The following is a 17,072-nucleotide window of genomic DNA, read 5'->3' on the forward strand; positions in this document are numbered from 1 at the left end:
CCAAATGGCACCCTATTCTCTATTTAGTGTACTACTTTTTACCAGGGGGCCTATAGGTAATAGGGTGCCATTTGGGATGCATCCTTGGTCCTCTGTATAGATTGGGGCCGAGATACAAAGCCCTGCTAAAAGACTCCCTTGATTCTCTGGGTCTTTGTTCAAAGTGGAGAGCAATGTACTTGCTGTTTTAAAAGGGCCTTTTCAGCTAGGCCGTAAACCGATCCTGGGCCTTGCCTAGCTGCGGTGTGCCCAGGTCGTCTAGGGTTTACCTGGGGGACCGAGCGGGGAATGTGGGATTGGGTGGAGGGGAGGGGATGGAGGAGAAAGAAAGAGAACAGGGGATGTGGGATGGAGGGAGGGAGGTGGAGAGGTGGAGGAGAAAGGGAGAGAGAGAGAAAGGAAGGCAGCCGGTCAGTAGGAGTGAAGTGAGGGATGGAGGGATGGATGGTAAGAAGAGAAGGCTGAGAAAGGACAAACAAACAAAGGTGCGGATGAGGGTTGCGCGTTTGTCCCCTCTCATTGATTCCCTGGTGAATTAATTGTATCAGCCTCTTTCTCTTCCATTTATTGACCTCTCTTTCTCTCTTTTATCAAACGCTGTCCCTGAAAGGGGAGGATAGCCTATATACTGTATGCAAAGACAAGAACGAGCCTAAAGTAATGTGATGCTTACTGGGATACAGACAGTGTTGTGTGAATACTCTACAAGCAGAAATATTGCATACAAGACTGTAAAACTGAATATTAGCCTAAAGCGGAATCTGATCTGGAGCCAAAGGTCCAGAGTTTTGCCTGGGGCAAGTCACAACTCCCCACCCTATGAACACTTCTGAGAACCCCCGCTTCTCTCCCACCGCAATTAGGACGAGCTTGATCTGTGACAGGTCTTTTCTGATTGACTGTGGCCTATGCAGTGATTAGGCCCTACTGCACGCCATAATTAAGGCTCTAATTGGCAACGCTTGGGGAACATGATGTGGGCAATGGGCATGCATGATGATTGATAATTCATAAAATCCATCTCTGGTGTGATGACATTCATTAACCTCTACTAGCCTATGTGCTTCTCTCTCTCTCTGCATAAATGAACCCCTCTAGCCTCTGCCAAGTCCTTATCAGTCTCGACTATTCATTTAGTCATACTTCAGATCAAGCCCCTGCACGCTATGCAGTTGTCTTGCTGCTTCCTTCCCCCACATCTACAGATGAAGGCTCCATCACAAATATAATCCTTTCCCCTGCATAGTGCACTACATTTGCCCAGAGCCCTATGGTCCTGGCCAAAAATAGCGCACTAGGGAATAGGGTGCCATTTGGGAGGCGGCGGGAGAATTATTTGGGCATTGCCAATAACAGTTAAGCTCCTAGTCATGTCAGAAATGGACAGAACCTGTTGAGGATTAACCCGTAAACAGTCTGGGCTTTTGTGCCACATGCAAGAACTCATCTCTGGTGCAAGATTCTCTCCCTGGAGAGAAAGAGAGTGAGAGAGATAGGGAGAGAGAGGGAAGATTAGATGGGTTTGTACAATGAATGTTCTCATTGAAAAAAATAGCCCACCCTATTGCTTGTCTGACCGGTAGTGTCTCATCAGTTTCAAAATCTGTCAGGAATTTTCTTTCCTATTTTACAATGTAGTTTTCTTTCAAATTCTTTAAAATGGTGAGTCATATCCTATGGATGGAGTCTCTGGCAGATGTGCACTGACAAGTGGAAGTGTCACTAAAACGTTATTATTCATCAAACGTTATGTTACTTTCTGTTACAAATACAATGTTAAAATTGGTAAATGGATTAAAACAATAAAAACTTTAATAAATCCCAACGGGCTTTACATTTTTCTCTCTACTGTTAATTTGTCATTCAAATTACCCACGGTGCCTTTACCGAAGGGAAGAGGCGGACTGATTGCAGTGGTGAGGGAACGAATGACACATATCTCCTCCCTTCCGCTGGCCTGAAACTCCAGGGAGAAGTGACAGGTAGGAAGACCGTTGTGTAGCTACCAGACCAGACAGACTCAGATAGACAAACATGTCAAACTCATGAAAGAAAATGGTTCATACTAAATTCGGCAGTTGGTGAGAGAAACAGTTATAAAAGTTTTGATGGGAAGTTGCCAGAGAAATCCATATTAGTTTGAGAATACACTTTACAACTTCGATGTGGATAATTGAATATTTAAGGTCACAATGAGTGGACAGCAAACTTTTTAAAACTTAAAATTGTCGGAACAAAAAGGAATTGATAGCCCATATAAAATACGTGGGGCAGTGTCAGAATGATTTGTCAACGGAAGGCGCTTGTCATTGGAGGATGATCACTAAATCAGATCAGAATACATTACAGAAGGAAGTTGAGGATGTGTTCAACGGGTCGAGACATAATACTCCCTTGATCACATCCACTTTCTATCCTCTTCAAATGAAATAGCCAACAATCTGAGTTTATCATGCATAGAAGGAGGATGCTTCGGGCACTCCCTGTTTTTATATTAATGTTCTTCATTGTTTTAATCGTGGACTTTCAACTAAGGACGCGGAATCTCCACAAACTCAATTCTATCCACAATCCGTCCGGGGGAGACTTACTGCGCTCGATTCAAGAGGCGCCTCTCTCCCCGGCAAAGGAGCCACCAAAGCCGGCCAAGTTTCCTCGACAACCCGCCGCTGTCTCTACTATGAACCAGACTGTTGGTGGCTTACAAGCGGAGATACAGAGAAGGAGAGACAAGTTGAGGGCTTTGGAACAGAGAAGGGTTGTCGTCACTCCATCCCTGTTGAGGTTAACGGACATCTTCCTCGCGGTGAAGAGCACCGGAAGGTTCCACGGCACGCGCCTCTCTCTCCTCCTCGAGACGTGGATCTCCAAGACCAAGGAGCACGTGAGTGTGATTGATTGGTCCAGCACGTATTCATCAACGTTGTTTAAATGTTACCTAATATTTAAGGGTACTTTGAGGGGGGACCTTTCAATTATCAAGTAACATTGACATTTTTGGGATAAAGTAGCCAACAGAAGTCAAAATACGCATATCACTGTCTTTTTGCTTTACTGTAGGCCTAGTTCAGAGTCATTTTATTTCAATAACCTAGATATCACTGATTAGTGACATGGGATAACCAATAGCCTCAATAGTCCCTTTATTCCCAGTTATTACATGGCAGGTGCACAGTGGTAACATGGGAATAGGTCTACAGTTATTACATGATAGGTGCACAGTGGTAAGATGAGAATAGGTCTACAGTTATTACATGGTAGGAGCACAGTTGTAACATGGGAATAGGTCTACAGTTATTACATGGCAGGTGCACAGTTGTAACATGAGAATAGGTCTACAGTTATTACATGGTAGGTGCACAGTGGTAAGATGAGAATAGGTCTACAGTTATTACATGGTAGGTGCACAGTGGTAACATGGGAATAGGTCTACAGTTATTACATGGTAGGTGCACAGTTGTAACATGAGAATAGGTCTACAGTTATTACATGGTAGGTGCACAGTGGTAAGATGAGAATAGGTCTACAGTTATTACATGGTAGGTGAACAGTGGTAACATGGGAATAGGTCTACAGTTATTACATGGCAGGTGCACAGTGGTAACATGGGAATAGGTCTACAGTTATTACATGGTTGGGGCACAGTGGTAACATCGGAATAGGTCTACAGTTATTACATGGTAGGTGCACAGTGGTAAGATGGGAATAGGTCTACAGTATTTTCATGGTAGATGGACAGTGGTAACATGGGAATAGGTCTACAGTTATTACATGGTAGTTGCACAGTGGTAACATGGGAATAGGTCTACAGTTATTACATGGCAGGTGAACAGTGGTAACATGAGAATAGGTCTACAGTTATTACATGGTAGTTGCACAGTGGTAACATGGGAATAGGTCTACAGTTATTACATGGCAGGTGCACAGTGGTAACATGAGAATAGGTCTAAAGCTATTACGTGGTAGGTGTACAGTGGTAGGATGAGAATAGGTCTACAGTTCTTACATGGTAGGTGAACAGTGGTAACATGGGAATAGGTTTACAGTTATTACATGGTAGGTGTGCAGTGGTAAGATTGGTATAAGTCTACAGTTATTACATGGTAGGTGCACAGCTGTAACATGGGAATAGGTCTACAGTTAGTACATGGTAGGAGCACAGTGGTAACATGGGAATAGGTCTACAGCTATTACATATTAGGTGCACAGTGGTAACATGGGAATAGGTCTACAGTTATTACATGGCAGGTGAACAGTGGTAACATGGGAATAGGTCTACAGTTATTATATGGTAGGTGCACAGTGGTAGGATGAGAATAGGTCTCCAGTTCTTACATGGTAGGTGCACAGTGGTAACATGGGCATAGGTCTACAGTTATTACATGGCAGGTGCACAGTGGTAACATGAGAATAGGACTAAAGTTATTACATGGTAGGTGCACAGTGGTAAGATGTGAATAGGTCTACAGTTATTACATGGTAGGTGCACAGTGGTAAGATGTGAATAGGTCTACAGTTATTACATGGTAGGTGCACAGTGGTAACATGGGAATAGGTCTACAGTTATTACATGGTACGTGCACAGTGGTAAGATTTGAATAGGTCTACAGTTATTACATGGTACGTGCACAGTGGTAACATGGGAATAGGTCTACAGTTGTTATATTAGGTGCACAGTGGTAACATGGGAATGGGTCTACAGTTATTACATGGTAGGTGCACAGTGGTCACATGGGAATAGGTCTACAGTTATTACATGGTAGGTGCACAGTGGTAACATGGGAATAGGTCTACAGTTATTACATGGTACGTGCACAGTGGCAAGATTTGAATAGGTCTACAGTTATTACATGGCAGGTGCACAGTGGTCACATGGGAATAGGTCTACAGTTATTAAATGGTAGGTGCACAGTGGTAAGATTTGAATAGGTCTACAGTTATTACATGGTACGTGCACAGTGGTCACATGGGAATAGGTCTACAGTTATTACATGGTAGGTGCACAGTGGTAACATGGGAATATGTCTACAGTTATTACATGGTAGGTGCACAGTGGTAAAATGGGAATAGGTCTACAGTTATTACATGGCAGGTGCAGAGTGGTAACATGGGAATAGGTCTACAGTTATTACATGGTAGGTGCACAGTGGTAACATGGGAATAGGTCTACAGTTATTACATGGTAGGTGCACAGTGGTAACATGGGATTATGTCTACAGTTATTACATGGTAGGTGCACAGTGGTAACATGGGAATAGGTCTACAGTTATTACATGGTAGGTGCACAGTGGTAACATGGGAATATGTCTACAGTTATTACATGGTAGGTGCACAGTGGTAACATGGGAATAGGTCTACAGTTATTACATGGCAGGTGCAGAGTGGTAACATGGGAATAGGTCTACAGTTATTACATGGTTGGTGCACAGTGGTAACATGAGAATAGGTCTACAGTTATTACATGGTAGGTGCACAGTGGTAACATGGGAATAGGTCTACAGTTATTACATGGCAGGTCCACAGTGGTAACATGGGAATAGGTCTACAGTTATTGCATGCTAAGTGCACAGAGGTAACATAGGAATAGGACTACAGTTATTCCATGGCAGGTGCACAGTGGTAACATGGGAATAAGTCTAAAGTCATTACATGGTAGTTGCACAGTGGTAAGATGAGAATAGGTCTCCAGTTCTTACATGGCAGGTGCACAGTGGTAACATGGGAATAGGTCTACAGTTATTACATGGTAGGTGCACAGTGGTAACATGGGAATAGGTCTACAGTAATTACATGGCAGGTGCACTGTAGTAACATGAGAATAGGTCTACAGTTATTACATGGTAGGAGAACAGTGGTAACATGGGAATAGATCTAAAGTTATTAGAATAGGTCTACAGTTATTACATGGTAGGAGCACAGTGGTAACATGGGAATAGGTCTACAGTTATTACATGGTAGGAGAACAGTGGTAACATGGGAATAGATCTAAAGTTATTACATGGTAGGTGCACAGTGGTAACATGGGAATAGGTCTACAGTTGTTATATTAGGTGCACAGTGGTAACATGGGAATAGGTCTACAGTTATTACATGGTACGTGCACAGTGGTCACATGGGAATAGGTCTACAGTTATTATATGGTAGGTGCACAGTGGTAGGATGAGAATAGGTCTCCAGTTCTTACATGGTAGGTGCACAGTGGTAACATGGGCATAGGTCTACAGTTATTACATGGCAGGTGCACAGTGGTAACATGAGAATAGGACTACAGTTATTACATGGTAGGTGCACAGTGGTAAGATGTGAATAGGTCTACAGTTATTACATGGCAGGTGCACAGTGGGAACATGGGAATAGGTCTACAGTTATTACATGGTAGGTCCACAGTGGTAACATGGGAATAGGTCTACAGTTATTACCTGGTAGGTGCACAGTGGAAAGATGTGAATAGGTCTACAGTTATTACATGGTAGGTGGACAGCTGTAACATTTGAATAGGTCTACAGTTATTACATGGTACGTGCACAGTGGTAAGATTTGAATAGGTCTACAGTTATTACATGGTACGTGCACAGTGGTAACATGGGAATAGGTCTACAGTTGTTATATTAGGTGCACAGTGGTAACATGGGAATGGGTCTACAGTTATTACATGGTAGGTGCACAGTGGTCACATGGGAATAGGTCTACAGTTATTACATGGTAGGTGCACAGTGGTAACATGGGAATAGGTCTACAGTTATTACATGGTACGTGCACAGTGGCAAGATTTGAATAGGTCTACAGTTATTACATGGTACGTGCACAGTGGTAACATGGGAATAGTTCTACAGTTGTTATATTAGGTGCACAGTGGTAACATGGGAATACGTCTACAGTTATTACATGGTAGGTGCACAGTGGTAAGATTTGAATAGGTCTACAGTTATTACATGGTAGGTAAACAGTGGTAACATGGGAATAGGTCTACAGTTATTACATGGTACGTGCACAGTGGTCACATGGGAATAGGTCTACAGTTATTACATGGTAGGTGCACAGTGGTAACATGGGAATATGTCTACAGTTATTACATGGTAGGTGCACAGTGGTAAAATGGGAATAGGTCTACAGTTATTACATGGCAGGTGCAGAGTGGTAACATGGGAATAGGTCTACAGTTATTACATGGTAGGTGCACAGTGGTAACATGGGAATAGGTCTACAGTTATTACATGGTAGGTGCACAGTGGTAACATGGGATTATGTCTACAGTTATTACATGGTAGGTGCACAGTGGTAACATGGGAATAGGTCTACAGTTATTACATGGTAGGTGCACAGTGGTAACATGGGAATATGTCTACAGTTATTACATGGTAGGTGCACAGTGGTAACATGGGAATAGGTCTACAGTTATTACATGGCAGGTGCAGAGTGGTAACATGGGAATAGGTCTACAGTTATTACATGGTTGGTGCACAGTGGTAACATGAGAATAGGTCTACAGTTATTACATGGTAGGTGCACAGTGGTAACATGGGAATAGGTCTACAGTTATTACATGGCAGGTCCACAGTGGTAACATGGGAATAGGTCTACAGTTATTGCATGCTAAGTGCACAGAGGTAACATAGGAATAGGACTACAGTTATTCCATGGCAGGTGCACAGTGGTAACATGGGAATAAGTCTAAAGTCATTACATGGTAGTTGCACAGTGGTAAGATGAGAATAGGTCTCCAGTTCTTACATGGCAGGTGCACAGTGGTAACATGGGAATAGGTCTACAGTTATTACATGGTAGGTGCACAGTGGTAACATGGGAATAGGTCTACAGTAATTACATGGCAGGTGCACTGTAGTAACATGAGAATAGGTCTACAGTTATTACATGGTAGGAGCACAGTGGTAACATGGGAATAGGTCTACAGTTATTACATGGTAGGAGAACAGTGGTAACATGGGAATAGATCTAAAGTTATTACATGGTAGGTGCACAGTGGTCACATGGGAATAGGTCTACAGTTATTACATGGTAGGTGCACAGTGGTCACATGGGAATAGGTCTACAGTTATTACATGGTAGGTGCACAGTGGTAACATGGGAATAGGTCTACAGTTATTACATGGTACGTGCACAGTGGTAAGATTTGAATAGGTCTACAGTTATTACATGGTACGTGCACAGTGGTAACATGGGAATAGGTCTACAGTTGTTATATTAGGTGCACAGTGGTAACATGGGAATAGGTCTACAGTTATTACATGGTACGTGCACAGTGGTCACATGGGAATAGGTCTACAGTTATTATATGGTAGGTGCACAGTGGTAGGATGAGAATAGGTCTCCAGTTCTTACATGGTAGGTGCACAGTGGTAACATGGGCATAGGTCTACAGTTATTACATGGCAGGTGCACAGTGGTAACATGAGAATAGGACTACAGTTATTACATGGTAGGTGCACAGTGGTAAGATGTGAATAGGTCTACAGTTATTACATGGCAGGTGCACAGTGGGAACATGGGAATAGGTCTACAGTTATTACATGGTAGGTCCACAGTGGTAACATGGGAATAGGTCTACAGTTATTACCTGGTAGGTGCACAGTGGAAAGATGTGAATAGGTCTACAGTTATTACATGGTAGGTGGACAGCTGTAACATTTGAATAGGTCTACAGTTATTACATGGTAGGTTCACAGTGGTAAGAGTTGAATAGGTCTACAGTTATTACATGGTAGGTGCACAGTGGTAACATGGGAATAGGTCTACAGTTATTACATGGTAAGTGCTCAGAGGTAACATAGGAATAGGACTACAGTTATTCCATGGCAGGTGCACAGTGGTAACATGGGAATAAGTCTAAAGTCATTACATGGTAGTTGCACAGTGGTAAGATGAGAATAGGTCTCCAGTTCTTACATGGCAGGTGCACAGTGGTAACATGGGAATAGGTCTACAGTTATTACATGGTAGGTGCACAGTGGTAACATGGGAATAGGTCTAAAGTTATTACATGGTAGGTGCACAGTGGTAGGATGAGAATAGGTCTACAGTTATTACATGGTAGGTTCACAGTGGTAAGATTTGAATAGGTCTACAGTTATTACATAGTAGGTGCACAGTGGTAACATGGGAATAGGTCTACAGTTATTGCATGCTAAGTGCACAGAGGTAACATAGGAATAGGACTACAGTTATTCCATGGCAGGTGCACAGTGGTAACATGGGAATAAGTCTAAAGTCATTACATGGTAGTTGCACAGTGGTAAGATGAGAATAGGTCTCCAGTTCTTACATGGCAGGTGCACAGTGGTAACATGGGAATAGGTCTACAGTTATTACATGGTAGGTGCACAGTGGTAACATGGGAATAGGTCTACAGTAATTACATGGCAGGTGCACTGTGGTAACATGAGAATAGGTCTAAAGTTATTACGTGGTAGGTGTCCAGTGGTATGATGAGAATAGGTCTACAGTTATTACATGGTAGGAGCACAGTGGTAACATGGGAATAGGTCTACAGTTATTACATGGTAGGAGCACAGTGGTAACATGGGAATAGATCTAAAGTTATTACATGGTAGGTGCACAGTGGTCACATTGGAATAGGTCTACAGTTATTACATGGTAGGTGCACAGTGGTCACATGGGAATAGGTCTACAGTTATTACATGGTAGGTGCACAGTGGTAACATGGGAATAGGTCTACAGTTATTACATGGTACGTGCACAGTGGTAAGATTTGAATAGGTCTACAGTTATTACATGGTACGTGCACAGTGGTAACATGGGAATAGGTCTACAGTTGTTATATTAGGTGCACAGTGGTAACATGGGAATGGGTCTACAGTTATTACATGGTAGGTGCACAGTGGTCACATGGGAATAGGTCTACAGTTATTACATGGTAGGTGCACAGTGGTAACATGGGAATAGGTCTACAGTTATTACATGGTACGTGCACAGTGGTAAGATTTGAATAGGTCTACAGTTATTACATGGCAGGTGCACAGTGGTAACATGGGAATAGTTCTACAGTTGTTATATTAGGTGCACAGTGGTAACATGGGAATAGGTCTACAGTTATTACATGGTAGGTGCACAGTGGTAAGATTTGAATAGGTCTACATTTATTACATGGTAGGTGAACAGTGGTAACATGGGAATAGGTCTACAGTTATTACATGGTACGTGCACAGTGGTCACATGGGAATAGGTCTACAGTTATTACATGGTAGGTGTACAGTGGTAACATGGGAATATGTCTACAGTTATTACATGGTAGGTGCACAGTGGTAACATGGGAATAGGTCTACAGTTATTACATGGCAGGTGCAGAGTGGTAACATGGGAATAGGTCTACAGTTATTACATGGTAGGTGCACAGTGGTAACATGGGATTATGTCTACAGTTATTACATGGTAGGTGCACAGTGGTAACATGGGAATAGGTCTACAGTTATTACATGGTAGGTGCACAGTGGTAACATGGGAATATGTCTACAGTTATTACATGGTAGGTGCACAGTGGTAACATGGGAATAGGTCTACAGTTATTACATGGCAGGTGCAGAGTGGTAACATGGGAATAGGTCTACAGTTATTACATGGTTGGTGCACAGTGGTAACATGAGAATAGGTCTACAGTTATTACATGGTAGGTGCACAGTGGTAACATGGGAATAGGTCTACAGTTATTACATGGCAGGTCCACAGTGGTAACATGGGAATAGGTCTACAGTTATTGCATGCTAAGTGCACAGAGGTAACATAGGAATAGGACTACAGTTATTCCATGGCAGGTGCACAGTGGTAACATGGGAATAAGTCTAAAGTCATTACATGGTAGTTGCACAGTGGTAAGATGAGAATAGGTCTCCAGTTCTTACATGGCAGGTGCACAGTGGTAACATGGGAATAGGTCTACAGTTATTACATGGTAGGTTCACAGTGGTAACATGGGAATCACAGTGGTCACATGGGAATAGGTCTACAGTTATTACATGGTAGGTGCACAGTGGTCACATGGGAATAGGTCTACCACAGTGGTAACATGGGAATAGTTCTACAGTTGTTATATTAGGTGCACAGTGGTAACATGGGAATAGGTCTACAGTTATTACATGGTAGGTGCACAGTGGTAAGATTTGAATAGGTCTACATTTATTACATGGTAGGTGAACAGTGGTAACATGGGAATAGGTCTACAGTTATTACATGGTACGTGCACAGTGGTCACATGGGAATAGGTCTACAGTTATTACATGGTAGGTGTACAGTGGTAACATGGGAATATGTCTACAGTTATTACATGGTAGGTGCACAGTGGTAACATGGGAATAGGTCTACAGTTATTACATGGCAGGTGCAGAGTGGTAACATGGGAATAGGTCTACAGTTATTACATGGTAGGTGCACAGTGGTAACATGGGATTATGTCTACAGTTATTACATGGTAGGTGCACAGTGGTAACATGGGAATAGGTCTACAGTTATTACATGGTAGGTGCACAGTGGTAACATGGGAATATGTCTACAGTTATTACATGGTAGGTGCACAGTGGTAACATGGGAATAGGTCTACAGTTATTACATGGCAGGTGCAGAGTGGTAACATGGGAATAGGTCTACAGTTATTACATGGTTGGTGCACAGTGGTAACATGAGAATAGGTCTACAGTTATTACATGGTAGGTGCACAGTGGTAACATGGGAATAGGTCTACAGTTATTACATGGCAGGTCCACAGTGGTAACATGGGAATAGGTCTACAGTTATTGCATGCTAAGTGCACAGAGGTAACATAGGAATAGGACTACAGTTATTCCATGGCAGGTGCACAGTGGTAACATGGGAATAAGTCTAAAGTCATTACATGGTAGTTGCACAGTGGTAAGATGAGAATAGGTCTCCAGTTCTTACATGGCAGGTGCACAGTGGTAACATGGGAATAGGTCTACAGTTATTACATGGTAGGTTCACAGTGGTCACATGGGAATAGGTCTACAGTTATTACATGGTAGGTGCACAGTGGTCACATGGGAATAGGTCTACAGTTATTACGTGGTAGGTTTCCAGTGGTATGATGAGAATAGGTCTACAGTTATTACATGGTAGGAGCACAGTGGTAACATGGGAATAGGTCTACAGTTATTACATGGTAGGTGCACAGTGGTCACATGGGAATAGGTCTACAGTTATTACATGGTAGGTGCACAGTGGTCACATGGGAATAGGTCTACAGTTATTACATGGTAGGTGCACAGTGGTAACATGGGAATAGGTCTACAGTTATTACATGGTACGTGCACAGTGGTAAGATTTGAATAGGTCTACAGTTATTACATGGTACGTGCACAGTGGTAACATGGGAATAGGTCTACAGTTGTTATATTAGGTGCACAGTGGTAACATGGGAATAGGTCTACAGTTATTACATGGTAGGTGCACAGTGGTAAGATTTGAATAGGTCTACAGTTATTACATGGTAGGTGAACAGTGGTAACATGGGAATAGGTCTACAGTTATTACATGGTAGCTGCACAGTGGTCACATGGGAATATGTCTACAGTTATTACATGGTAGCTGCACAGTGGTAACATGGGAATATGTCTACAGTTATTACATGGTAGCTGCACAGTGGTAACATGGGAATATGTCTACAGTTATTACATGGTAGGTGCACAGTGGTAACATGGGAATAGGTCTACAGTTATTACATGGCAGGTGCAGAGTGCTAACATGGGAATAGGTCTACAGTTATTACATGGTAGGTGCACAGTGGTAACATGGGAATAGGTCTACAGTTATTACATGGTAGGTGCACAGTGGTAACATGGGAATATGTCTACAGTTATTACATGGCAGGTGCACAGTGGTAACATGGGAATAGGTCTACAGTTATTACATGGTAGGTGCACAGTGGTAACATGGGGATAGGTCTACAGTTATTACATGGCAGGTGCACAGTGGTAACATGGGAATAGGTCTACAGTTATTACATGGCAGGTGCACAGTGGTAACATGGGAATAGGTCGACAGTTATTACATGGCAGGTGCACAGTGGTAACATGAGAATAGGTCTACAGTTATTACATGGTAGGTGCACAGTGGTAACATGGGAATAGGTCTACAGTTATTATATTATTATATTTATTCACTATGGCCCAACTCAGCTGGTCCTCTTCCTGTTTTGAACAGTCATGTTCTTTACAAATCAAAGCAGCACTTCCTACTTCCATACCTTCTACGCTGAGTCAACATGACTGAGGCTTTTGACTATCAGACTGTATCAGAGTTCTAGTGAAGCATATGTGAGGAGTAGTCTAGTAGTCCCATTGATGATGTGTTAGGTTTGGCTGTATGGTAGGGGTAGCAAATTCCCCCCCCCACACACACACACACACACACACACACACACACACACACACACACACACACACACACACACACACACACACACACACACACACACACACACACACAGACCCTATATTCCTAGGTCCTATCTTGAAGTGTCTTGTCAAAGCGAAATCCTAACAAGCATCTAACGGTGTCACACTTCTAGAAGTGTTTGTGATGGCTGTTGGAAGCTGTGTTTGTGTGAAATGACTGCCAAGCAGATATGCATGAGTACTTTGTATTGTAAAAGCTGTAGAACACTACTTCATTGGCAGTTGGCACTTATCATTCCATTTTTGCTTCTCATAGACGATGATAGTGTTCCCAATACATGTTTTCAAACCATTTTTTTGACCCATTTACCTGTTCCTCAAAACATGAGGCACATTTTATACGTGCCTTTTCTCTGAAGAAGTATGCAAATGTCAGCTATTTCTTCAGGTCGTGTAAAAGTCTTTATACTTTCTCGTCAGCCAGTGATTCAGATGGACAGACAGGGTGACTCGTGGTTTGGTCCTCAGCAGATGTTAACTTTAGTCTTAGTTTTAGGGAAGTGAAATCATCAGCTCTCTCTCTCTCCCCCCGTCTCTCTCTTCAGCTGAGAGTCAGAAAGGAAGCTCTGTAGAACTTCAGAGGAAATGTTTTCCCTCCAACAGTGTTGTCATGGCTACTATCTACAGATGATGTGTATATAGTCTAATGTTGCTTATTTTCATTTCTTACAAGTGGAACGTTAACGCAAAGATTCTGGCTATTTGTTTTTCTCGACCCTAACATACATGCACACACACACACACACACACACAGTTCTATGTTCTCTTCATAGACTTCCTGTTCTCAGGTCAGTTTCCATTTCAGCGTTGTTGCTCTGCAGCTGTGGCGTCACCCTGGCACAGACAGCAAACACACAGACACACACAGCATCCTGTAGTAGTGTTGTGTGTGTGTGTGTCAAAACAACACAACACAAAAGATAAACTATGTACTCCTGTCCATACTCCATTAGAAGAGACAGATGATTTAAAGTCACAGTAGTACACTGATACAGGACCCAGCTGCATTACACTCTATAGGAGAGAAATCTATCCAGCTATGTTTTACAGCCCCCCCCCCCCCCCCCTCTCTCTCTCTCTCTCTCTCTCTCTCTCTCTCTCTCTCTCTCTCTCTCCCATTCAACTCCCACTGTCTAGTTTACGAGCCACTGCCAGCCCCCACTCAGCCATGTTGGCTCTTCAGCCTCTTTAGCCCAGGCAGAATGATAGGGGCCTAGCGGACATTATGGAGCCGTGGTGCTGGTGCAGTTGCCTGAATTATGACTGTCAGGGAGGAAACTAATGACACAGGGCCTCTGGGTCCTGAGTCAAGCAGCGCCTCTTTTGGTTTCATCACCAGGGAATCGATCTGTGAATTACTCCTCCTTTGAACGAGTGATGGGATGGAGGGATGCGGAGGAGAAGAAAGAAAAGTACCCACAGGGGGCTAGGGGGAGGAGAGCTATAAAATGGCTAAAGGGAAGATTTCGAGGTAGCTATACTCAATATGAGAGCTAGAAGGAGGCTGTACTGTTGTTTCGGGGAGTGGGGCAGATCACATGGGTGTGTGTGTTGTAGTGGGAAGACAGGGCTCTATGATAGATACATGCAGTTCATCTAGTGCACTAAAGCTTTTAAGGCAATTACTTCATCCCTACGCTGGACCAATCGCTGCCTTTTATAGAGTACCAGTACACACATTTTACAGTATCTCTGTGCATCACACACACACTTGGTTCAGTTCCTAACATTTTACACTGTAGTCATTTAGCAGACACTCTTATCCAGAGTTACTTACAGTAGTGAGTGGATACATTTTCATACTGGTCCCCCGTGGGAATCAAACCCACAACCCTGGCATTGCATTCACCATGCTCTACCAACTGAGCTACACAGGACTGTCATGATGTCACACCACCTCTGAGACCAGGGAGGATATGAGTCATACTGTGGAGAGTAAGTCCCTTCTCCTTGGTGAAACACACACCACACCACACCACACACACACACACACACACACACACCCACCACCCACACACACACACACACATTAGCACACAGAGACACACAGAACTACACACAAACACTAAGTCACACACACACACACACACACACACACACACACACACACACACACACACACACACACAGAGAGAGAAGGAGAGATAAGGAGAGAGAGAGATATAGACAGGATGAGAGGAGCTGCTCTATTATATTACACACCGTGGTGAATTACACCCCGTAAAACACTGTTTTACCACCCAGAGGCTGCTCTGTTATATTACACACCGTGGTGAATTACACCCCGTAAAACACTGTTTTACCACCCAGAGGCTGCTCTGTTATATTACACACCGTGGTGAATTACACCCCGTAAAACACTGTTTTACCACCCAGAGGCTGCTCTGTTATATTACACACCGTGGTGAATTACACCCCGTAAAACACTGTTTTATCCACCCAGAGGCTGCTCTGTTATATTACACACCGTGGTGAATTACACCCCGTAAAACACTGTTTTATCCACCCAGAGGCTGCTCTGTTATATTACACACCGTGGTGAATTACACCCCGTAAAACACTGTTTTATCCACCCAGAGGCTGCTCTGTTATATTACACACCGTGGTGAATTACACCCCGTAAAACACTGTTTTACCACCCAGAGGCTGCTCTGTTATATTACACACCGTGGTGAATTACACCCCGTAAAACACTGTTTTACCACCCAGAGGCTGCTCTGTTATATTACACACCGTGGTGAATTACACCCCGTAAAACACTGTTTTATCCACCCAGAGGCTGCTCTGTTATATTACACACCGTGGTGAATTACACCCCGTAAAACACTGTTTTATCCACCCAGAGGCTGCTCTGTTATATTACACACCGTGGTGAATTACACCCCGTAAAACACTGTTTTATCCACCCAGAGGCTGCTCTGTTATATTACACACCGTGGTGAATTACACCCCGTAAAACACTGTTTTACCACCCAGAGGCTGCTCTGTTATATTACACACCGTGGTGAATTACACCCCGTAAAACACTGTTTTATCCACCCAGAGGTTGCTCTATTATATTACACACCGTGGTGAATTACACCCCGTAAAACACTGTTTTATCCACCCAGAGGCTGCTCTGTTATATTACACACCGTGGTGAATTACACCCCGTAAAACACTGTTTTATCCACCCAGAGGCTGCTCTGTTATATTACACACCGTGGTGAATTACACCCCGTAAAACACTGTTTTATCCACCCAGAGGCTGCTCTATTATATTACACACCGTGGTGAATTACACCCCGTAAAACACTGTTTTACCACCCAGAGGCTGCTCTGTTATATTACACACCGTGGTGAATTACACCCCGTAAAACACTGTTTCATCCACCCAGAGGCTGCTCTATTATATTACACACCGTGGTGAATTACACCCCGTAAAACACTGTTTTATCCACCCAGAGGCTGCTCTGTTATATTACACACCGTGGTGAATTACACCCCGTAAAACACTGTTTCATCCACCCAGAGGCTGCTCTGTTATATTACACACCGTGGTGAATTACACCCCGTAAAACACTGTTTCATCCACCCAGAGGCTGCTCTGTTATATTACACACCGTGGTGAATTACACCCCGTAAAACACTGTT

General features: G+C 43.2%; 1 protein-coding gene across 1 annotated transcript in view; it reads left to right on the forward strand.

Moving 5' to 3' along the window:
- Positions 1–2,337: 2,337 nt before the first annotated feature.
- The window catches only part of LOC106590596 (beta-1,3-N-acetylglucosaminyltransferase manic fringe), a 35,176-nt gene continuing 20,441 nt past the window's right edge, over positions 2,338–17,072 (forward strand). Inside the window, exon 1 of the mRNA XM_045708343.2 lies at positions 2,338–2,884. Within this exon, the coding sequence (XP_045564299.1) occupies positions 2,453–2,884 (432 nt within the window). The 5' untranslated portion in view covers positions 2,338–2,452. The remainder of the gene's footprint in view (positions 2,885–17,072) is intronic.

The sequence above is a fragment of the Salmo salar genome, chromosome 02 (assembly GCF_965601325.2).
Source record: "Salmo salar chromosome 02, fSalSal1, whole genome shotgun sequence".
In the NCBI taxonomy this organism is placed as follows: Eukaryota; Metazoa; Chordata; class Actinopteri; order Salmoniformes; family Salmonidae; genus Salmo; species Salmo salar.